This window comes from Candoia aspera, chromosome 3 (assembly GCF_035149785.1).
Source record: "Candoia aspera isolate rCanAsp1 chromosome 3, rCanAsp1.hap2, whole genome shotgun sequence".
Taxonomy (NCBI): Eukaryota; Metazoa; Chordata; class Lepidosauria; order Squamata; family Boidae; genus Candoia; species Candoia aspera.
This window is the reverse complement of record NC_086155.1, coordinates 185,112,021-185,135,771: the sequence shown is the minus strand read 5'-3', so window position 1 is coordinate 185,135,771 and position 23,751 is coordinate 185,112,021. Positions and strand designations below refer to the sequence as shown.

Below are 23,751 nucleotides of genomic sequence, written 5' to 3'. Positions count from 1 at the left end.
GGGCAACAGTGAACAAGCAAACAATTAGAACAAACAGGAGTTTGCCAGTGCAATTTAGCAGGGGAATTTAAGGGTGATTTTCTAACCATCGTTCCCTTTAAATTGATAGCTTTAGCTAAAAGTCTGAGAAGGGAGCAAGAAATAATAAAAAATCTTCTACTGATGGAACCTTAAAAGAATGAAGATGGACAAAAGTTTGCAGCTGGGACCTGCAATACTTGTGGCATATTTCTGTTCCTGCCGGAGAAGAATCCAGCCTATATTTTCAGCTGGTGGCAAACAAACGATTGGAACAGTGAAAGATTGATGAAAGAAGATGAAGATTTGTTAGATCATAGAAAGTAGGAGGCAATTCTTCATTTAAGGCAGAGAATCATACAAAGTGCACTGTTTGACAAAAGTAAGGATTAGGGATGTGACTGAACACTTTCCAAGACTTATCAGGTCCACTGCTAGTTATTCCTTTCTGCTAATCCATATGGGGCAAGGGGACAATGCTTATAACCAGATCCCCATGGATATTGAAGGAAGCTCAACATCTTTGGGCTCAGGTGGGGTTGTCGTTATTCCTTCTACTCCGTAGAAGTGGATTGAAAAAGGAAAGAAGAATAGTGTACATGAATGACTGGCTATCAAAGAGTTGATGGAAGAGATTTGGTTGACTGGCACAGGAAGGATATACTTCACAAGGGCTGGGGAAAATGTCCTTGGCTGGAGTATGGGGAACTTGATTGGAAGGGGTTTAATGGAGATTGGAGATGAAAGATAAAGACATCAGGAAAAAAATGTGTGCACTATAGAAAGAAATGGGAGTGTTTCTATAATTGGGCCCTTAAACTCCTCAATGAAAAAATATTGCTTCATAAAGCTCACAGCTTTTGTTATCTATAGACTAATGTTCTGATGTAGGATATAAAAAAATGAGATTGCACTCTTAGGCAATTATGATTTAATAGTTATGAGATCTGGTGGTATGAACTAGGGACACAGCTAAATGATCTAATTTGTTCCAAAGAAACAGAAGCAATAGAATGGGTGGAGGATGATATCAACATAAAAGGAAGAGAAAAGGATCACTATACTAGTATCTCAGGAAAGAAGGTAAACAGCCAACTAGAACAGAAGGCAAAGCTATTCAACTCCTGTTCTAATTCTGTCTTCTGCAGCGAAAAGGCAATTGGGCAGAGCAGGATGAAAGGACAGGGCAGAAGATATAAAGACAGTCAAGAAATAACTATTTAGCTAACTGAATTTAAATCTCAGGGCAAATGCATTGGAATGTAAGATATTAAATCTGAGAATCTGGCTGAACATTTCTATATAATCTTTGAAAAACCTTGAAGAACTGATGAAGTGCCAGATGGCTGGAGAACAAATGTCATCCCTGTTTTCAAAAAGGGGAGAAATGACCAGTCCGTATAATACCTGGGAAAATGCTACAGCAAGTCATAAAGAGATTGATCTGTATGCAATAATTATTAGATACCAACATGGACTTGTCAAAAACAAGTCTTGTCAAATTGGCCTTATACATTATCTATTGTTTTTTAAATTGAGGATCTTCCTTGATAGATTGTAGAAATTCTACAGATGTAATATAACTTGATTATAGCAAAATAATTGACAGAATGTCCTACAACATGATTAGTAAATCAATTAAACATGAGTTGAGTGGAATGCCAGTTAAGGGGCTAGAGAGCTGGCTATGAATTGGTACTCAAAGAGTGCTCATCAATAGTTCCTCATCAGATTGGAGAAAGAAATTGAGTGGAGCCACAAGGCTCAGTCTTGGAGCCTCTAATCCTCAGTGTTTTTATCAAGTATGAAGAGGTGGAGAGAATACTTACGAAATTTGCACATGATATACAACTTGGCGGGATGACTAATAAATTAGAAAATAATAAACTTTAAAACAATATTGATAGTTAGAAAAATTGGCTGAAAATAGTGACATTTAATAGAGAGTTTACTTAGGAATCAAAACCAAACACACAGGTACAGGATGTGGAGAATACTTGGCTTAGATTTTGGAACAGTATTATACTGCATACTGAATATGGGTCAGCAGTGTGATGTGGCTCTAAAAAGAAAAATGAAGTTTGAGGCTGAATCAACAAAAACATAGTTTCCAAATAATTGGAAGTAATAGTTCCTCTTTATTATGTGTTGGTCAGACCTCACCTCAAGTATTACATTCAGTTCTGGGTGTTTTAGAAAGACAAAGTGAAACAGGTTGAGAGAATAGTAATAAGGATGATTGCAGGATTAAAAATTCTGATAAGAAGACCTGAAGGAATAATTAACCTTGAGAAGAGAAGGTTGAGAGCTTTTTTGAAGTACCAAAATGAAGTCATCCAAGAAAAAGTCATGAACTGCTTTTTAAAGTATAGGACCTAGAATAATGGATTTAAGTTTCAGGAAAGCAGATTCCAACTGAATGTCACTGTGGGGTGGCGATGTGGGGGACATTTTACATACAGTTTGGCAGTGAAACCCATGCCAGAGAGGCAGTCAGATTTCTTTCATTGGGACATGCTGAAGTAGAGGCTAGACAACCATCTGGCAGAGATGCTTCAATTTAGATTCCTGCACCGGGTGGGGGTGGCTCCTTCCTAATCCACAATTCTGTTTTAACTTTTTAAACTCTTTTAACAAAATACCTTTGACTGAGGTATTTGCACCATTTGGATTTATTCAGCTTAGTGAGATGGAGCGCTGCAGTAAAATAAATGAGAACACTGAAACATTTCTAGTAAACTGAACTGCACACAAGGTCACATTTTGTGAGCACTTTGCCCCATCTTTGTCCCTGAAATATTTCAGCTGCTCCTTCTCTGCCATTATGTATGTAAAAAGCTTCCCATCCAGAAGTACCTTTTGCCTATGCATCAAGGCTGCTTCCCTACGGCAGGAAAAGGCCACATGATGCCCTTCAAATGTTTTGCGCTACAACCCAGACATTGCTCTGTACATACGTTCTGCTATAGATGCGTTGATTCCCTGCCTATCTCTCTCTCCTCTCCCCCCATACATATGCCTACATGTATATGCAGAAATAGATTTATGTACACACATAATGGATATGAATTAAGAAATAGAAACAATGTGTAATCCTATCATTCTGGATTTATATAGCTGTTTACTTGGGAGCCTCTGTTACTGATGCTTTCAGACAAGTTCCTTGGCAACTTCCTTTTTTCTTTTTAAAGATATCCTGCCCTCCTGATGCATGCAGGAAAGAATAGACTTAAAAAGCTGAACTAGTATTCAGCTTCATGGTCTGCACAGCTGTCTTTCAGTTTGCACTGAAAGGGTGCGCCCTGCAATTCAGAGACTTCCTGTGTGTCTTCGTTCTTACAGGTCCAGTGGCAGCAGAGAAAGCAGGGCACCCAGAGGAGCCCCTCTGCCTTACCAAATATTTCAGCATTGTATGGTGCAAGGCCTCAAAGAAAAAGCATAAGAAGTGGGAAGGTGATGCTGTTCTTATAGTGAAAGGAAAGTCAGTGATGCTCAAGGATATGGAAGGCAAAGACATTGGAAGAGGTAAGACAAATTAGAATGAAATGAAAATAATTGTTTAAACATATATTGGAAGAAATATTGCTGTGCAACTTTTGACCAAAGGAAGAAAAGGGTACCTTTTGATGACTGGGGGCTACACTTTGAAGGGAGGAAGGGTAATATAAAAGAGCCTCCTGTGGCGCAGAGTGGTTGGCGGAAGTATTGCAACGGAAACTCTCCCCATGACCCAAGTTTGATCCCAGCGGAAGCTGGATTCCCAGGTAGCCGGCTCAGGTCGACTCAGCCTTCCATCCTTCCGAGGTCGGTAAAATGAGCATCCAGCTTGCTGGGGAAGGTGATGGCTGGAGAAGGCAATGGCAAACCGCCCCGCTATCCTCTGCCAAGAAAACATTGCAAAAGTGGTGCCCCCCCAGAGGATCAGACATGACCCGGTGCTTGCACCTTTCACACACAGGGTAATATAAAGGAGGTGAAGCTGCCAGAGAGTGGGCTCAGAGGTCCAAATGGCACCTTCCAGTGCTTAAGTTTCTGTGAATGTCTAAAGGAATTATCTATCTCTTGTTAGATAGTTAGAATATTATATAGCCATGTAAGGTAATTGGAATTTGTGTCCTCTAGATGTTTGGACTACAACCCCAATTATTATCAGCTCCAACTATTACAACTATTCTCTGTGCTAGCTGGGGTGGTGGAAATAGTATTTCAGCACATCTGGTGATTGCCAAAGTGGAGTTGGAATGGTCAAGGGGGGGTGGGGAATGGCAATGGTTAGATCTTTGCATAAGTGGGTTGGGGACTCAGGCTTAGGGACTGAGATTGCAAATTCAGATGAAAGATTTAAATAATAGTGAATGAAAAATGCCCTCAACTCGCTCTGAAATTCCTTGTGCATGAGTAGACTATATTTACTGTACTATCCCCTAAAAAGGAAGGAATAAACAGAAATCTCCCAATAAAAAGAGGATTTTGAAAATATTATTATGAGCCACCTATCCTGAAACATGTCTTCTGACTCAAATCTAAAGTACTGCCCTACCTTTAGTTATGTCTTGAACGCTCCCATATTCAGAACATCATTCCATACCCAGAATATTACTCCACCACTTCTCTCTCTCTCTCTCACATGCACACCCCTCCCAAACTACATTCTGTTTCAGCCTCGTTATATTTTTTCTTATTGCTAGCCTTTTAAGAATGTTTCTGATAAATGATGGAATTTGATATCTGTCATAGCCACAACACACCTCCCTACTTTTATGTATTTGCAAGTTAATCCCAGTTCCGAGGAAACGGAGTCTGCGTGTGCTCAGTGAAATTGCAAAGGATTTATATGTTTAAAAGTTTTTATAAAGATCCCCCGCACAGCAGTGTGCAAGAAAACAGTATGTAAGAAGGCCTACCGTGAAGCCATTTCTTTATAACACCAGAGTCTTTTGACATAGTCTTTTGTCTAGTAAAGTCCACTTCATCCAGATGCATTAAGTTCAATTCTCAGTTGACAAGCGTTTGTTTATTTACTTTCAACTGTCAATATTCCCAACTGCATGCTAGTTTGGAGTCAAGAGTATCCAAGGCTATTACATCTGAATAGCATTATTCTAGGGAAGGGTGATAGATTACACTGGTGAGGAGAGGTGGGTGGGAGGTGATCTGTAGCTAGCACTGAATTGCCAAATAAAGGGCCGTCTCTAACATTTCAATCAAAACTTACGTATCTATGCAATAAGCACAGTGTCCCATTCACCACAACTATTTCCATAAATGTGTTTGTCTTTAAAGTACAAACAAGTTCTTTGTTTTCAGAAAAATAATAACTGGTGCTGCTAACACAATCATAAATAAAAGAGAGATCAACTGTTTCCTGCCCTGCATTGCCTAGCAACAAGTGCTAGCTTTCAAGCATTACCCATTAACTTGTTAATCAAGCTTTTGGGCCTTTTTTGCTTCTTTTGCCTGGTAGGATTGGATAAGTTAGGAATTCATTTAGTGAACTAAAGGAGGGTATCAGGTATTTTCAGGAATGTGTCTGTTCAAATTATGGGCTATTCTTTGTGAATTTTGGGTTAGAGTCTTTGTTTTTCCCAGCCCTCATGAGTGCTAGACCCCTGGAAGGCTTTTAGTATGCAATCTGTATTTTGGAGCAGTGGGTCTTGGAGCAGTGATGCCCAAAGGGGCATCAAAAGTGTATTGTCATATAATGGTATCTCAAGTCACTAATTTTGATTCCTCATATTCTCAAAGTGCAGGGTTAATGTTTGCCTTTTTTTTAATGGTACTGTACCATAAAAATAAAGGTGCCATGTTGAGGATGTTCTTGATGTTTTTCAAAAACTTATGGAACTATTTTTTTTAAGGGGTGGCAGTCATAGATATTCACAATCATCAGTATTCAGCTTTTTAGTTGAAAAAATTGGCCTTCGTTCTTGCGCAGTATGGCCATAATGTCTTCTTTGTTAAAATTGTAAGATTTACTTGGCCAAATTTCTTCTTTATTCATTTACTGTATGTCCATACATCTTAACATAGCCTTTGCAATCTCTTTTAGGCGCCGGATATCAAATGAGAGACTTAGAAAATCTCACTGAAGGTCAAAGTCTGATGATTGGAAGCAAGGAAATTGAAGTGATAGGTGTGATACTGGAAGAGGACTTTAAAAGTGGCAAGTGCTTTCAGTCTGGTCTGGAGGCCACAGAGGATGTTTGGAATTCCCCAGTTGCTTCTGCAAAGCGATTTTGTAACCCTTTCAAAAATGTTTGCAAATCCAATACTAAAGAAAATTGCCCTAACTATAAACCACGTCATGATCCATTTGCTCCGAGTAAGGATTTATTTTTGAGTTTATCTGCTTTAATCTGTCTTTACCTTTGTTTTATCCTCTTCTCAAGGAGGTGAATTAGTAATCCAAATCAAATTCAGGCTCCCTCAAACTGTTGCACTCAGAATATTGGAATTCATTCCAGTCATAGCCTCAACATATAAAGAGGAAATTCAGTTGGGGAAGGCTGAGCTAGTTGAATGGGTAACTTAGGTAATCAAAATCTAACTTTTTTCTCCAGTTTTCAGAATCTTAGTATAAAACAAAACTAGGCACTGTGGATATGATGAAATCTGGAGGGGCTGAAAAACTACATATCTTAAAATAGAAATCTTATCAAAACTGAACAAGTAGAGGATATTCCCTGCCCCCCCCCCGAAGAATTGGATGCCATCTCATTGGCAGCAAAGATAAGAAACTTGCCAATAACTCATGAGTAGGCAACCTGTTGTCCTCCAGATATAAATTCCAGACACAAAGCCAGTGAACAAGAATTATGGGAAATGTAGTTGCTTCTTCAAACAAGTGTCATTCCTGGTCAGTTGTGAACTCATTTTGCTTTGGGTTGCTACTCAGTTTAGGCCTGAGATCCCTCATAATTATTTCAGAGCAACACGCTTAGCCTCTGGAAAGTGGGGTCAAAAGTGAACATTTGAGAACTCAAGCCATAGTACAGTAGAATGTTGAACTATTTGTTCAGTAAAATGGATCTTGGAACAAGAGGTCTTTCAGTGTCTTCAGCCTATACCTAGTTAGGATATCCATGTATCTGCAAGTATTATTTCTTTTAACTGAATGGAATAGTCAGTAGAAATCAGGGGGGCATTTGGGGGCATCCTGTTTCAATTTAAGAATGACCATTCCAAGGTCAGAACAACCAGAAAGGTTTTCTTACTTTTCCAACTTTGCCCAAACATTCTACCTGTCTAAAAACAGAGTTCTGAGCAGCCCATTTCAAGGTCAGAATACTTCCAGGAAGATTGGAAGAGTCCATTTCTCATTCAAAATGTTTGATGCATTTCTAAAAGTTGGATTACTTGGGGTGTCAATTATGGTTGGAATAAAATTTCCTATTAACTCAGGATATATTTATTTATTTATTATTTTTCAATATCTATTACCACCCATCTCTCCCAAAAGGGGGACTCTGGGCGGTTTACAATAAAATCAAAATTAAAAGCATATAAATTATAATATAACAAACCAATCTATAACCAGCCAGATCTATAAATGCTATTTTGCCATGAATGGGACTTGCTTCATAGGTCTTATATATCTTCTATTCATTATACAATGGAGCAAATGAAGGTTTTGTGGATTTCATCTTAAGAAATTATTGAACTAATTTCATGACGTATTTCAGAATACCTGCTATAAACATTTTTCCTTTGTTTAATATTAAATTAAACACCTCAGCAAAGGCTGTTTACATAATGCTGCAAATTATCTATTAACTAACTATTCTCCATGTGAGGATTAAAAGGGTAGGCTTATTTGCATGTTTTGGTTTGAATTTGGCAAATAAGTGGGGGGGGTTGTCTTTCACCTAGAAAACACGTTGGTTTTGCTTAAAAAGCAATACTTTTGCACTGACACCACCTACGTTTGAAATTTAAGATTCCTTAGTTATGCCATATCCGTGCCCAAGTCACCAGCGATTGTTCAACAAGTCAGATTTGCCTGTTGTGGATGTGGTTGTAGATCCTTACATCACAAGCCATCTTCGCCCACATCAGCGAGAAGGAATTCCCTTTCTTTATGAATGTGTGATGGGAATGAGGTAAGAAAAGGATGATCTTCTGTTTTTTTATTTACATCTCCCATCTTTCAGAACCTTGAAAGATTTTGGGAAAGGTCGGTGAGTTTGCCATTGGAATACAGAGAACATGTAAAAACCTGCAGATGCTAAAGCTGAGGAGGGAAGGACATGCCATCTTGGTGCCATTTTCAGCAACATTTTTTGTGATGATCGTATTGATATAGTTTTAGTCTGTAGAGAGCCTGGGAGATGACTTTGGGGAAGCTAGGCAGAGGTGGCAACAGTTACAAAAACCAAAGCAAACTTTAAGCCTGGGCAACAGTGAAAGCGTGAGAAAGAAGCTTAGATTGACTCCTCCCTAATTCACTACAGTTTAAGAGGGAGGGAGAGGGCGACTCAGTCAGGCTTTCAAGGTTCAGTTATTACCACCTACATCATAAAGTATAGTTTCAGTCAGATTTTATGGAGTCTGTTTCCTGACCTGTCCTATGTCAGAGGGCTGATGTATTATTTTAGTCTTAGCTTAAATATGGGTTTACAATGCTTCCTCCCATAGTGCTGGAAAACACCATTTGTGCAAAACTTGTCCTAGATGTTCCTGATTCCTCAAAAATTTCTGCAGGATATCAACTGTGCAGATTGCAAATAGGAGGAGGAGGAGGAGAGACTGCAAATAGGCCAAAAGAGGAGAGTGATATGTGAGGATGATGTGGGCTTTTTTTATGGAGCCTAATACATTTTGGAGAAAGTCTTCCTTTAGGGACTCCCGCATCTTCAAATGCTCCTCTTGGAGAGAAAAGCTGTCTATAGCAATTGCCATATCTGAAGGCAAACCAGTAGTGCACTTTTATAGTATTGAAAACAGTTGCCCCTGCCCAGTTTTAATCACATCTTTGCTAAGTGTCCCTTGGCAAGCTACCTTTTTCTCAGCATCATCCTATCTACAGTTTACAGTTAACAACAGTGGCCTATTCCTATAGCATATTTATGAGAGCTATGGTGGTTTCTTAGTTTGTATAAAATCTGCAAACCATCTTTCCCAAACAAGAAAACTCAAGCCAAATGAGCAAAGATGTACAATGCAGCTAAATATAGTCAAGGGAGAACATTTGCTTCAGCATGTACTTGTCAGCTTTGGTCTGTCTGACCTATGGAAACAGCAGATTTTGCCTCCTTCACCAGCTGATAAGTCATCTTTCTGAGTTGGTAGGCACATTGGCATTTCCAGAGTATCTTGTGGGCAGTGTCACCCTAACTGCTGGAGGCCTTTCCATTTACAAAATGGCAGCTATGAGGGAACACTAGGATTGTTGGATATAAAAAATGATATTGGAAGCTGGTACTTTGCTTTCCAGCATTCCAACTTCCAGTGTTTTTTTAATTAAAAGACCTTCTGAATGATTAAAAAAAAGTTGCATAAGCACATTGGAGCTCAGGGGGTCATACTTAGCTAATCTTGGCTGATTTCAAAAAGGCTAAGTGAGCTCAGACTTGGTTAGTATTTGGATGACAGACCAGCAGGAAATGCCAGAGTTGTAACTGGATGAGCCAAAAAACTTTGTAGAAGAAGGCAGTGGCAAATTGTTTCCTTATTGTTGCCAAGAAAACTGTCATCTTCTCCATGTTGTCACCTGATGTTGGACTTGACTTGATGGAGTCTATCTTTTTTACCTTATTTATGCAGCTTTGCTAAAGCTTTTCTACAAGGGCTTTTTCTGCCTCTCTTGGACAGAAAGCAAGGAGATCAAGGCTGGGGAGAAGTTATTTGTTATCTAATTTGGTTGAAAACTCCAGATCCTATAATTATAGTGTTTTTACACTTTTGATTCTACCTATGATTTTGACAGAGATAATTATCTCTCCCATCTCCATCCCTGCATATTACAAGCAAGCTTTAAATATATTGCAAAAAGCCTTTAAAAGTGAGAGGATACAAGGAACAAGCCAGAGGAGCCCTGGAAGATCTTTCATTGAATTGTCTTGGGACCATTTGCAGAGTGAAGGTTCTATTCATGAATAATGCAACAGCTTCTCCACTGGAAAATTTTGCCTTCAGAGAAATAATTAGCAATATTATTTAACATGTTGTATATTAACAAGGAAGCTGGTGAGACCACTCTATAGCAAAATTAAAAGCATGATGTGAAAGTGACCTAATAATCCCGCTCAGTTCTGCAACCAAATTAGGGACTTTGTCCACCACAGGGAAGGGCACAAAACTGTTCTATTGGTTCAAGTTTACCCAACAATAGTTTGGTTATTCTTTCTCCAAAAGATGGGAGAGATTTTGCCAAATTTGGTGGCAGTTTTGGAAGATAATGCAGATAATAATGAAAGGAGGAGTATAGTTTCATGAAGGAAACATTTATGTTTATTTTGGGTTTTCTGGATCACCTATCAGCCCACCTCAGATTTTCATATTCTCTGCCCTCTTCAAACTTCATTTATCAAGCAGAATACTCTATTGTAGAAAAATCCCTCAGCTAAAATATAATATAATTAATTCAAGTGGATGAGTTTGGCATATTTTCTCAAGGATACAGTTTGAGTGAAGGGAGGCTGTAACCTGCAGCCTCTTTCTCTAACCCTTCGGAGTTCATGTCTGAGTATATATGTCTATTTATTTATTTTACTACAAGTACTTTTATGCCACTTCAATCCCATCCATTTAACCAGTGTACAGGCACAGCAAAATATAACCTATAACAAAAATGAATTACATTACTTAAATACATAACCATCAACAATCATCTTTAATTTTCTCTCTCTGTTTGTTGTACGGACATGGTGCAGTAAAAAAACAAGAAATCTAAATGAAAAAGCTAATCCATCCTCAGTGAACATAAAAACTCTTTTGCTATATTGCCAAACAATATAGATGCCTATGATGTTCCATTAAATGACCATGGCTTTTAAAAAAAATATATAGCAACAATATAATCTTTCTTTTTGTTTGTTCTCTGTTTTTTAGAGTGAGCAATAGATTTGGTGCCATTCTTGCAGATGAAATGGGCTTAGGAAAAACACTGCAGTGTATTTCACTCATCTGGACACTCCTGCGTCAAGGACCTTATGGATGCAAGCCTGTAATAAAACGAGCCCTGATAGTAACTCCTGGAAGTCTGGTGAAGAACTGGGGAAAGGAATTTCAAAAATGGTTGGGAAACGAGAGAATCAAAGTGTTCTTAGTTGATCAGGTGAACCAAGGAAGGAATTACACACATGTCCATAATAACTATTTTAGATACTTCCCAGATATTTTAGATACTTCCCAGATATTTAGATGAAGTTCAGCTCATCTTTTATTTATTTATTGTGCAAATAAATATTTATATGGAACCCTTTTAATTTAATTTCATTGTTGTGAGCCCTGTCTTCACTCTGTGGGACAATATAATCTAAATGTAACTTTACATTCTCTCTCTTCATCCATTTCCTCAGCTCACATGAAGCACTGAGCCAGAATGTGTCTTACTTGTTTGGGCTTAATGCAGTTTGTCAACCTGGAGACTGTAGCTTAGCACTATGAGCAGCCATTGGGGCTAATTTAAAAACTGTGGTTAAGTCCTTAACTCAGTGTATGAGTGATCTATTGGCAGTCAAATGAATGGAGCCACTCCAGGCTTGCAATTCAACTGGTTGAAAATACCTGATTGTTTTCAGTGTTTGTGATAGTATAGACATTTTCCTTCTTTCATTTTTCCTAGATGCAGTGGCATGGGAATACTGAGGTGCTGAAATGTCCAGTTGTTATTAGTAGATTGTTAACATTGGTAGGAAAGTGGACAGGAAAGAAATGAACCTAATGGTGTCCCCAAGTTGAATATTGGAGCAGAAGTCTTTTCCACTGATTTTCAGAAGTAGAAACGAGTAATTGGAGGCATGCAGCAGAAAAATAACCATGTGTAGTCTAAACTAAGCTAGTCATCCCATCTTATTGTCAATGAACATTCATAAATTCTCTAATTTATCAATGAATGTTCATAAACTAACTCTGAGTAATACATGCATTTAAGTGTATATGTATGACCAATATTTAGGCATGGATTTTTATTTAGAATGCCAGCCTTCCCATTCCCACAAAACATTCAATTCTCTTTATGATCTTCAGGATCACAAAGTGGAAGAATTCATGAATTCCCCCCTTTATTCAGTCCTGATCCTTAGTTATGAGATGTTTCTACGGTCTGTGGACCAAATTCAGAAGACAGAATTCAGCCTTGTCATCTGTGATGAAGGTCATCGTTTGAAAAACAGTTCTATTAAGACAACTGCTGCTCTTCTCAGCCTCTCCTGTGAAAGAAGAATTATTCTTACTGGTGTGTATATCATTTTTTACTTGCCAAGAGCTTTTGGGAATACAAAAAGTGCCTGTTACAATGAAGAATATAGCTAGAAACAAAGCAAAACATTCTCAGGATTCTATCTGGAAATGGGCTATGTGCTTGGGTATATAAATACAAAGTTGAGGTGTGACCTGAAAATGTTGTTCAAGCTACAGTACATAAGAATTTTAGATTTGCTGATCCCTTATATTGTGGTATTTAAAAAGTGAATAAAAATCTAGTTAGGGAAGGAGGTCCTTGTGTGTGTGCGCATGTGTGTGCCTTCGAGTCATTGTTGACTCCTGGTGACTGCCTGGACTAGTCCCTGCAGTTTTCTTGGCAAGATTTTGAAAGTGGTTTGCCATTGCCTGCTTCCTAGGGCTGAGAGAATGACTGGCCCTAGGAAGTGACTGGCTTTGTGCCTAAGGCGGGACTAGGACTCCAGTCTCCCAGTTTCTAGTCTGGTGCCTTTACCACTGCACCAAACTGGCTCTCTTGTGTTATTTACTGAGTTATATTTTGCCTCCCAAGGTACTCCAGTACAAAACGATCTGCAAGAGTTTTATGCTTTAATAGAATATGTAAATCCTGGAATACTTGGTCCCTTGTCTGCATACAAAAAACTGTATGAGGAGCCTATTCTCAGATCACGAGAACCTTCAGCAGCTAAGGTCTGTTGCACTACAATTGGAATTTGAGATTACTGATTGATTGCATAAAATTAAGAGACGTACAGGGTTTTTTTACTATTGGAGGAATAAGTAATTGATTGTTGTGAGAGGCAGTGCATACCTTATGCTTGCATTACTATATGTAACTCCAGTTACAAGGTGTAACCATTGAAGGGTTTCTTAAAAAGGGGAGAGAAAGCTCTCTGCTACCCAAACCTTGATCATCTAGTACATAGAAGAGGACCTTTTCATCTATGGCTCCCAAATTATGAAGTACTCTTCTCAGGGAAGGGAGTTTGGCCCTACCCTCCCAGAATTTTGGAAAATGGCAAAATAGAATTTCACCAAGCTTTTTAGGTGTTAATTGGTTTTAATTATAGTGATTTTAATAAATGTATTGGTTTTGCAGTCAAGGTTTATATTTTGTACTTAGTTTTATTCTAAGCTGCCTTGATTGCTTAGGAAAGCAGGGTACAAATTTAAGAATAAATCACATTAACACACTGAGGAGATGCTGAATTTATGGCAGAATTGTTTAGTGCAAATCTGAGGATCAAGGGAATATAACATTTAAAAAACAGTAATTTGGACTGCCATCCTATTCCCAATAATTTAGGCATAAAAACTTTATTTACTTCATTGGGATTTCTGATTAGAAGTTCATGTTCTGTCCGAACTCCAGAGAAAGGGAAAATGACACAAGAGTGCAAGGGCAAACACCAGGAGGAGAATTCATGAACTTTGGGAAGAGGGAGGAGAGTCATGGAGAGGGTTCCAGACTCCAAGGAGGCTTATGTGAAGGAAGAGATCTTTTGATGGTAAGCAAGAACGAATAGAGGGCCATAGCAGGAAATTTACTCATATGAACTAATTTGATAGTCCATTTTATTTCCTAGGAAGAAATTGACCTAGGTGAGAGAAGGGCAGCAGAGCTCACGCATCTAACGGGATTCTTCATTCTTAGAAGAACGCAAGAGGTCATCAACAAATTCCTCCCCCCCAAAAAGGAGAGTATACTTTTCTGTCGTCCAGCAGTGTTGCAGATTTCTCTTTATCGAGCTCTGTTAAACTCTCAGGTTGTTAGATCTTGCCTACAAGGAAGTCTGGAGAGTAGCTCACATTTAATATGCATTGGGGCTTTGAAAAAACTTTGCAACCATCCCTGCCTTCTCTTGAAAGCAATACAGGTATGCATATTGAATTCTGTTTGAACATAGATTCTTAGACAATCTGTTTGGTGGGGTTTAAGTCTACAATCATTACAGATTTTGATCTGATTTATAATATGTATTGCTTTCTCCGACCAGCTCCTTCCAGAAGGACTCAAGGGACAATAACAGTTCCATGAAAAAGTAATATATAACCTTTCAATCAATAAAGAACTCGAACATCACTATCCAACATCACAGTGATATGCCAATAAATAGTTCATCATTAAAATCAATAAACAGTATAAATATTCCTAATTGTCACTAAAACTGAAAACAATAATGCTGTAGCAAGATGATGTTATCAAAATTTGATTAAAAAACAAAATACAAAAGAAGATTCAGATGAATCATCTGGCAGTAGAAGCCTATCTGCAAAGTAAGAAATAAATACGAACTTGCAAGGTCAACTGCAAGATCAATATGATATAAATTATGTGCATCCATTGAAAGATGGCCCCATTTTACCATGGCAACCTCTCTTTTATTTTGGCCTTTCAGCCCTTTTCTTAGCTGTTACTGAGGGTTCAAATTTTTTCCCTTTATCCGAATAGTAGCCCTCTTGCCCTGAGACCACCTCCAGGGGAGAATTCTCTTTGGTATCATTCTGCGTTAAAGTCTGATCTTCCTAGAAGGGGGCTTGAATAGCTTTACCATTTCCCTGCTTCCTTGAAGCCAAATCCCAGTCAGCATCTTAGTTTCAGACAGACTGACAGGATTGCCATTTCATAGCCTGTTCTCACTTGCACAAATGAATTCTTGTGCAATCATGATGCTATTGATAGTCCTCTTCCTTCAAGTGCTATTGCTTATTTATCCAAAAAAAGGATGACTATCATCAACACCATCCAAATAAACAGCATAAAATCTGGAGAAATGCCTTTTCTTCCTAAAAGTTGACTCTGTCTGGCTGACTATGTACCAGTTAAGAATAAATGAAGTGTTGTTCAACTGGCAACCTTGCATAAGCATACTTGGCTGACCATATTTGGTATACAGTGGATATAAAAAGTCTACACACCCCTGTTAAAATGCCAGGATTTTGAGATGTAAAAAAATCAGACCAAGATAAATCACTTCAGAATTTTTTCCCACCTTTAATATAACATACAAGCTATACAATTCAATGGAAAAACAAACAGAGATCTTTTAGGGTGAAAAAATAAAAATAATCGTCTGCCTGCACTCCTCAAGGATGGCTTAATTTGTGCTTGATTTGACTTCAGAGTAAAAAAGGTAGCTAGACTTTGTGTGACTTTTTCCGAAACAGTTCCTTGAAAAATGTGCATGTGTGTATATGTGTGTACTGAAAAGTGTGGGACTATCTTCCCGCAATACGGCATGGCAGTCTGTGCTGTTTCTCTCCCATACTGCTCTTAGCGTTTTCTGAAGCCAACTCTGAAAATTCCAGTCCGTGTTTCAGTGGTTTAGTGGTGGGCTGGGCTGGTGCTCAGTCCGAACCATGACCACTGCAGGCCCTGATTAGTTATTCCCCTGATTCTTGCCCTGTCCATGCAGAGAAATCAAGTCGCACTGGCTGGCTCTTGTATGGTCTACCTTTTCCTTTTCCTTTTCGGAATTGCTTCCTTCTCACTATCCCCATTATTTTTTGTTGCTTTTCCAGAGGTTTGTGCCCATGGATGCTTTCATGCGCCCTTCCCACATCCTCTGCTTTGGCCCTAACAGCCCCCTTCTTCCCTCCCTGACCCCCTCCCAATTGTACCATCATTGCTTGAATGCTACAATGATTAAAGCAAACAGAACAGGATGTTCTTTGTCCCTTCATTCCACTGTGGGTCTATAGAAACTGTGTGGCAACAAAGAATGGATGGTTCAGTTTACGGAAGCCAAGAAACTGTATTCGTTGAAACGCTACAGCTTTGTTCCAATGTGCCACATCGCAACTTAAAGAGTACCCAGTGGGAGATGTAAGGTTAGAACCCTTTTCTCCCACTGGTAGGAGAAGTGGGGAAAACACGATGGTTAGGAGACTTTGCCAGACTTCATGATCTTTATGGGAGATTATTAGAGCAACTGGAAGAGAAAAAAAGGAAGCTGCTGACCAGCTGAGAACATAGTAGCCCAGGATGAAAGAGCCATACAGGGCAGTGACCAGCTACTGGAGGGGAGGGGTGAGCCAGGCGCTGTAGGTGATCAGAGCTGGGGATATCATTAGACTGGAATGAATATGGTAGACTAACTTCTTGGAAGGGCTTAAGATACATCAGGATGGAAAACCGAACTTTTGAAGTGAAGTTTCAAAACATAGGAGACACATTTGCAATGGGCTCAGAGTAGGCGGAGGATGATGTCCATTCTTGCATTCAGGAAATAGGTGGTGTGTCCTGACAACAGAGCAAGCAGAAAGGGTGGACCTGGCTTTAGTTGGAATGTCATTAGAACAGCCAGCAAACTTTTCCAAAATTCTCTTTTCCATAGAAGAAAGAATCTGAATCTTCTTGTGATAACCGAGATCAACCAAACCATTATGATGGTTTACGTGATATTTTTTCTCAAGAAAGTGCTCAAACAAATTTCTCTGAGAATGACTCAGGAAAGTTGAAGGTGCTGACACAGATGCTGGTAGCAATTCGTGAACTCGGACCTTCAGAAAGGTAGGAAGGAGATTTAATTGGATGTACTTTTTGAGTGTAGTTGAATCTTATAGTTTAGGCCTTTTTTCAGCTGTTTTGATTCCAACTTCTGGGTGGATTCAAAATGCTCACAAGTGGCTTGTCGAAGACCATTTGAAGAATTAATGACAGATACTAGATTAAACAAGAGACTTCACGGCTTATAATTTAGTTCTTCGCTATTGTACTTTTTATCCTCTAAGGCACCAGTGCTATATCTTGGTTTAATGACATCTTCTCTTGCTTAAAACTTCCAGTGTTCAGTTCAGTCCTATGAATAAATAACAAGTACTCAAAACTTGTGTGGTTCATTTTCCCTTCAGCACAATCTCCTGTATAATAATTGACTTTTACACAATAAATGTTGGTCCATAATTCAGCTGGTATTTCCTGTCACAGAACTGAAAGATTTTGTTTATTGTACTGTAAACATAAGTTCCAAACAAAACTGATATGGGAATAATATCAGTTCAGTTTTGTTCAGTCAACATAGATGAGGTTTGTTAATAACAAATTTTCCATATTCCATGCTTACAGAGTCGTCGTGGTATCACACTATACACAGACGTTGAATATATTACAAGAAGTGTGCAAACGTTGTGGATATTCCTATACTAGACTTGATGGCAGCACCCCTGTCTCCCAGAGGCAACAGATAGTTGATAGTTTCAATAGTAAATTTTGCCCAGCCTTCATCTTTCTGTTAAGTTCAAAGGCTGGCGGTGTAGGTTTGAACCTTGTTGGAGCATCTCATTTAATCCTGTATGATATTGACTGGAATCCAGCAACTGATGTTCAGGTTTGTTACATGCTTTAATATTGGGACTGCAGAGTTATTAGCATCAATCATAATTAACGGAAGTCCTTTTAATAATATAAACCTATTTACATAGGTGAATATATTTACTGAATGCCAGTATGAGTGAAATTGCTATTTCTAAGGCAAGGATGATCTTTTTAGAAGAAACTGCATATGGGATGCTCAGCATTTTCTGTAATCAGTCAAGCTTTTGCTTATCAAGAGTAATTTTAAGAATAAGTAGCAGCACAGGAAGAAATTTTGGCTATGAGAAAACAAGAATTATAATTGCTTAATGTGGATCACTTAATAATGTAAAATGCTTAAATGTTCCTCTTCCATTACATCTTTGAATCATGCTTTGAACCAAGCCATTTATACACTTGTTAACTTCATGGGATATTGTTAGTTTATTATACATTGTCTACATAGAGTTTAAAGGAAGAAATTACTTTTGCTATTTTGGTTTTGGCATATCTTTTGGGATTTTTAATTTCCCCCTTCATCTATTTCAGGATTAGACACTATTTTTGAAAATCCTACCATTTGCAAAAGCAGATAAACAGAAATAATGGCTATATGGGTCAGTCTTAATATTCATAACCAGATGTTCTTAGTAATACATTTGACAAACATGAAGGCTGTAGTCATGTGCTCTTGGCCTACATAGAAGTGAGGTTCCAAGTAACCCCCATAACTATGTTAAAGCGATTATGTTGTAGTGTAAAATGGAATTTGATTGCTATTTGATACACAAATTAAACCTTTTTGCCTGTCTTTGATCCTGGCTGCTGTGTTTTCATAAACATAGGCACTCAATTGTGTCTTACCTGCTGTTTGTCCTTTAATAGTTCTGTTGTCCTGCAACACAGACATCTGTCTAATAACACCTGGCTCTCACCAGGTGAAAAAAAAAATGTCAGTAGTGGTGCCAACAGTAAGGAAAACCTGTCAGACAGTATTGTTTGTATCAGCAAATATTGGATAGAGCCCAAGAATGATGCAACTAGTTTTGCACACCTCACAGCTCCAAGCAAGCTGTTTTTGAAAATGAAGTACACTGAAAAGCAATGGATGATCTCTGGTATTGGAACCTGCTGTTAAGGAAAGGAATAAATGTTACAAGGGATGCCCAGCCCTTTGACCTATAAGCAGGGATTCACACATTGCATTAAAACAGAATGTGAGTTGCTTGTTTAGAAGTTAGCATGTTGTATGAACCCAGCCAACTGTGGTTTCTTCAGTAAATAGTGGTTAAGAAAAATGAAGTGTAAGGCCATTCATAAGTTGCTCTTTGAATCCCAGCTAGTATTTCACATAGTGGCCAGCAGCCTCTGTTTTATAATTGCCTCATGCTGCTGATTACCTATGGTAAAGACAAAAATCAATGTGAAAACTGGATGTATGGGGAAAAAATTGCCGTGGTCATGTGGAGATGTGCATTTCCATGGTTTTCTACCCAAGAATTGTGAGGGGACAAGGAAAAAAAAGTACAGATTCCGTTATTTCAAAAGAAAAAAATGAAATGTCAGTCTGTACGTTTGGCAGTCCAGTTTGCAAAAAATTGTGGTGATTTGGGTGTGTTGGCAGTTGGAATCAGTGTTAAGATTTGGCTTATCCTAATGAACCTGTTACCCAACTATGACATTGGGTTTCACTGATATTAAGTCTTTCTAATGTCCTATTCAGTCACCCATGAAAGTAGGTAGTTTATATGCAAATAGGACTATACTCAGTAGCTCTAGCCCCAGGATTACATCTACCATTCTGCCTATAGGCCTAGAACACAAAAAAATGTAGCAAGGGTGCTTTGTCAGAGGCCCACGTCACCTGGAACCCTGTGTTTTCAGGGCCCACGGGGAAACCTTTACATGTGCAAGTGAATATGAAGCTCACCCCTCTGTACCTATCCACGTTCTACAGGTGAAGTTTGTGGGGTATGTGAGATATGTGGAAATTTAGGGGGGATTTGTTGGAGCTCTCAGTTTGAGCCCTCCTTGTTGTTCACACTTGAGAGTTAAAAGTTCCATCAGTTGAGATTTCCCACTTCCTTCTGCAAACTGCAGATGTGGGGAGTCTTGATTGGAGTGGGGCTATGTCATGGAGTGGGGCCCCAGTTTTAACAATTCATGTTGTAGGTTTGGTATAACTCCCCTCTTCCTTGATGCCTCTATTACCAAAGGCATTATATATTTTTCTTCTTTGTAGTGAATAGAAATTCCAGTGAGAAGCACTGATTTTTATCAGGTGGTTAAACCTTCTCAGCTTCAGCCTCCATTCAAATCCTTCCCAACATACATGTTCTGGGGAGAGGAAAAACAAGAAAAGAAATGTCCTGCTAATGGAATTCTCATGTCACGTGTAGTTTTGGTGTTTAGTTGAAGGATAAACCCATTTAATTTTGAGTAAACTTGCAGCATCTCTTGAGAAATCTACAATGCTGGGAAAGTTGGAAGGAAAAAGGAGGAGAGGATGGACAGCAGCAAGGTGGATGGACTAAGTTTCAGTGGCGATGAATGCACTGTTAGAAGGCCTGAAAGACCAGGTTAGGGATAGATTGTCATGGACAGAATCAATCTATGTGGTTCGTAAGAGTCAACACTGACTTGATGGTACATAATTAGTCAACCAATCAAAAACTTGCAAAAAATTACATTTTCCTTGTTTTCTTCATTAACTTAGTAAAACAGGAGCTTGCTTGTAGCAAGATCTGGCAACCAAATTTTAGAAAACAAAATTAAATAAGCAAACATAGTGAAATAATATTGCCAAGCATATTAGCTAGAAGACCTTACCAATCATTTTTATTGCCTCTTTCTCTCATAGGCAATGGCCAGAGTGTGGAGAGATGGACAGAGGCATACGGTGCATATTTACAGACTACTCACTACAGGTCTGTTACAACATAATTGTAATGCTTTCCCCCCCCCCCCCATTGGATTAGTGCCAAGAAACTTTGGATTCAACCATTCTTGAATTTATACTTGTTGCCTATTTCTGGTCATTATTTTCAAGAAGTGAATGAATGTTTATATGCTTCCTTCAATGCAGGCACAATAGAGGAGAAAATCTATCAAAGACAGATCAGTAAGCAGGGTCTCTCTGGGGCAGTTGTAGACTTTTCCAAGGGATCTGAGCATATCCGTTTTTCCGTTGAAGAACTTAGAAACCTCTTTACCTTGCATGAAGATTCCAACTGTGTGACCCATGATTTGCTGGAGTGTAACTGTATGGGAAAGAAAGATAATCAAGGTGACCTTTTTTGAGTTGCTCCTCTCTTATTTCATACATGGGTTATAGTTTCAGTGCTAACTGTGCTTTTTTCTGTCCAAATTGCATAGTGGTTGCCTATAAGGGGGTCAAAAAAGTCAAGATGGCTGTCGCAATCAAACCCCTGTTGCAGAAGCTGGGATTGGTGGATTTGATGAGCAATTTTATGATATTAATATATTGTTTTGTTATTGAGGGTTGAAAGCTATGTCATTCTGTGCAAATACTTAACTTGGTTTTAATTATAGGTAATAGATTCAGGGCAGGCAAAAGAAAATATTTCTTCACATTGTGCTTAGATCAGTGATGAATCTGATGTTCCAGATGTGATGACAGCCACTAGTCTAGGTAAAATAAGAGTCAGTAGCCATTTTACAGCCAGCAGCTGCACTTTCAAAAACAATTTTCAGATGCCAAGGGCTGCAGGCCATGGGCAGTGTGATATCATTGGAGAGATTTGGGTTGGAATACTTACTTTTTCAGTTTAGTAGTTTGATTCTTAAAAGTAGAAATTTCAGCTGATCTATGTTGATTTCAATCTATCTTACTTATTTTGCCCCCAAAACATAGAAAATCCTGCCACCGTTACTCATGATGCAATCCTGAGTTTTAGAGTTGCAAAACAGTGGGACCCTTCTGCGTTTCAAAGGGGGATTAACAAAGTTGTGAAAAATAAGCTACCAGAATCTACTAGTCTGATGTCATTGGATACAATAGTCAGTTGATACCAGTTGCAGGGAATAAAAATGGGGAGGGGACTTCTGGTCTTTTGTTAACCACTCCAGGAAACAGGATGTCAGATTAGAGAAGACTAACTTAATCATGGTTTGCTCTTTCTCTCATGCATCTAGAGTACCTGAGTTGAAATAAAGGGATTTTTTTCACAGGCATTCACGTCTTTATTTCTAAATGTTCAAGTAGTATTGAATGTTCTCACCAGCTTATGTTTTCTTCCTCTTATTTTTCTCAGGTTGTCCTGTAGAAAAAGACTGCCAGAGTAGCCAAACTGATGTGAAATCCAAAAAGTCTCTCTCTATGTCACAGCTGATGCAATGGAAACACTTCTGTGTGGATCACAAAAATCTTCCTGATCCCTTCCTTGACAGGATAAAAGACAACATTACATTCGTTTTCCAAAATATGACCAGTTGAGGGCAAGATAGCCTCTTCTTAGTCACAGTGGTTTTGTATTCATTAGGGTATTATCATAGGATTACTGTGGATAAAGAGCATATATCAAGGTTGACACTGTATTATACTTTTAATCCTTAAAATAAACAGGGGGGAAATATTCTTTGCTACCACTTTTTCTCACAATATCTCATCATTATAACAATTTTGCCATATTTGATAATTCAATCTAACCCATCCAAGACACTTTCTTAAACTGATGATAAGAACAGAAACAGAAAGGGTTTCTTTTAATCATGGTTATTTTCTTCCTCCATCAATAAATAAGCTTGGATTTGTTCTCAGAATTGGTACGTCAAAGAAGATATATTGCATTATATAGTTATGAGATTTATTACATTTTCTAAATAGTGAGGAGACACTATTTTCTTCCTCGGTGAAGAAATATCTATCTCTGCCCCTGCCCCTCTAGCATCTCAGACTTCATCAAATAACTATTATAGCCCCAGTGAGAAATTTTCCCATGTCATATGCATCTCTTGGATAGTGCCTTTGATGCAATATATGATGACTGGCATGATTTTATCTCTGCATCCATTCCTGGGGGGGATCCAATCCTTCACTAGTATTTTTTCTATCCTCCTGGTAGTAATGAGTTAGTAGCAAATAATGCATCATTTCCATCCATTGGTCCAATCGTTTAGTCATGGCCCCTAGACACAGTTAAAGCTATGGGATTTCATCTCCCAATCTTAGCTTCTCAGTTCTGCCCCTGTTATATGTATTAGGAAGCAGACTGTTGCTCAGTGGAAGAACATGTTTGGTCTGCAGAAAGCTAAACTCTTGAAATGTGATTTACATACTCAAGCACCTCTGGTCTATGGCTTTGACTTTACAATAAGTTACCTCTTTAACGCTGTTTAAAAACTGTTCAGTCTTTGTTGAAATAATCAAAATGTGGTGGGGGGTTTACAAAAAAAAATGATTGTTTGGAGATCCTTAAACTTTCCCTGAACTGCTAGTTCTCTCTGATTTATGCAGCTCTGTTCTGTTTTCCCATCTAATATCCCGGATTTACCATTTGGTAAATTAAATCTGTTAAGACAATTGAGTATGTGGAGGTTTGCAAAGTATGATTAGGTGATGAAAAGGTTAAAAAACTACTCTGAAGGGTCCATTGCCTATGCACAGGTCCATCCCTGTATTTCCTTGGAAAGTTGGGGTTTCCCTTTAAGTGTTTATTTCTATCCAAAAGTTGCTGTAATAATGGCTTTCATAACAGGCTTATTTATAGGCTGCATAACGTTCAAGGCTTCAGGTGAGTTACAGCAGTAAGATATCCACAAATACTTTCCTTCCTCAAATATTCTCTACTGTACAGTCACTTGGGAATTTAAATCAAAAGTTGTTGACATCCTTACGGAGATTTGCCGGGAGGAGGAATCCTTTTACAGCTCATGACCATTGAACCTAGCCAAGAATATTCCAGCTAGGAGAACTACTTTCAAGCAGCCATGACCAAGTGGCTATTTCTTCCTGGGTCTGGACAGCAGCTTCACAAGCCAGGACAACAGCAGGCAGCTATATCTGTCCTAACCCAATGCTTTTAACCACGTTA

The 23,751-nt window shown here is 38.6% G+C and overlaps 1 protein-coding gene across 1 annotated transcript; it reads left to right on the top strand.

The window, feature by feature from the left end:
* Nucleotides 1–3,364: 3,364 nt before the first annotated feature.
* RAD54B (RAD54 homolog B) lies at nucleotides 3,365–22,734 on the top strand. Its single transcript, XM_063299493.1, has 12 exons — nucleotides 3,365–3,543; nucleotides 6,068–6,340; nucleotides 7,955–8,117; nucleotides 11,068–11,293; nucleotides 12,208–12,415; nucleotides 12,953–13,092; nucleotides 13,989–14,279; nucleotides 16,740–16,915; nucleotides 17,471–17,732; nucleotides 20,559–20,625; nucleotides 20,784–20,984; nucleotides 21,973–22,734. Exons 1-12 carry the CDS (start codon nucleotides 3,507–3,509, stop codon nucleotides 22,152–22,154), a joined length of 2,226 nt encoding a protein of 741 aa, XP_063155563.1. The 5' UTR covers nucleotides 3,365–3,506; the 3' UTR covers nucleotides 22,155–22,734.
* The last annotated feature ends 1,017 nt before the right edge of the window (nucleotides 22,735–23,751 follow it).

Coding starts and splice junctions, on each gene's coding strand:
- RAD54B (XM_063299493.1), top strand. CDS start 3,507: ATGCTCAAGGATATGGAAGGCAAAGACATTGGAAGAG. Junction 11,294..12,207: donor AAGTGTTCTTAGTTGATCAG/GTGAACCAAGGA, acceptor TATGATCTTCAG/GATCACAAAGTGGAAGAATT. Junction 12,416..12,952: donor AAGAAGAATTATTCTTACTG/GTGTGTATATCA, acceptor TTGCCTCCCAAG/GTACTCCAGTACAAAACGAT.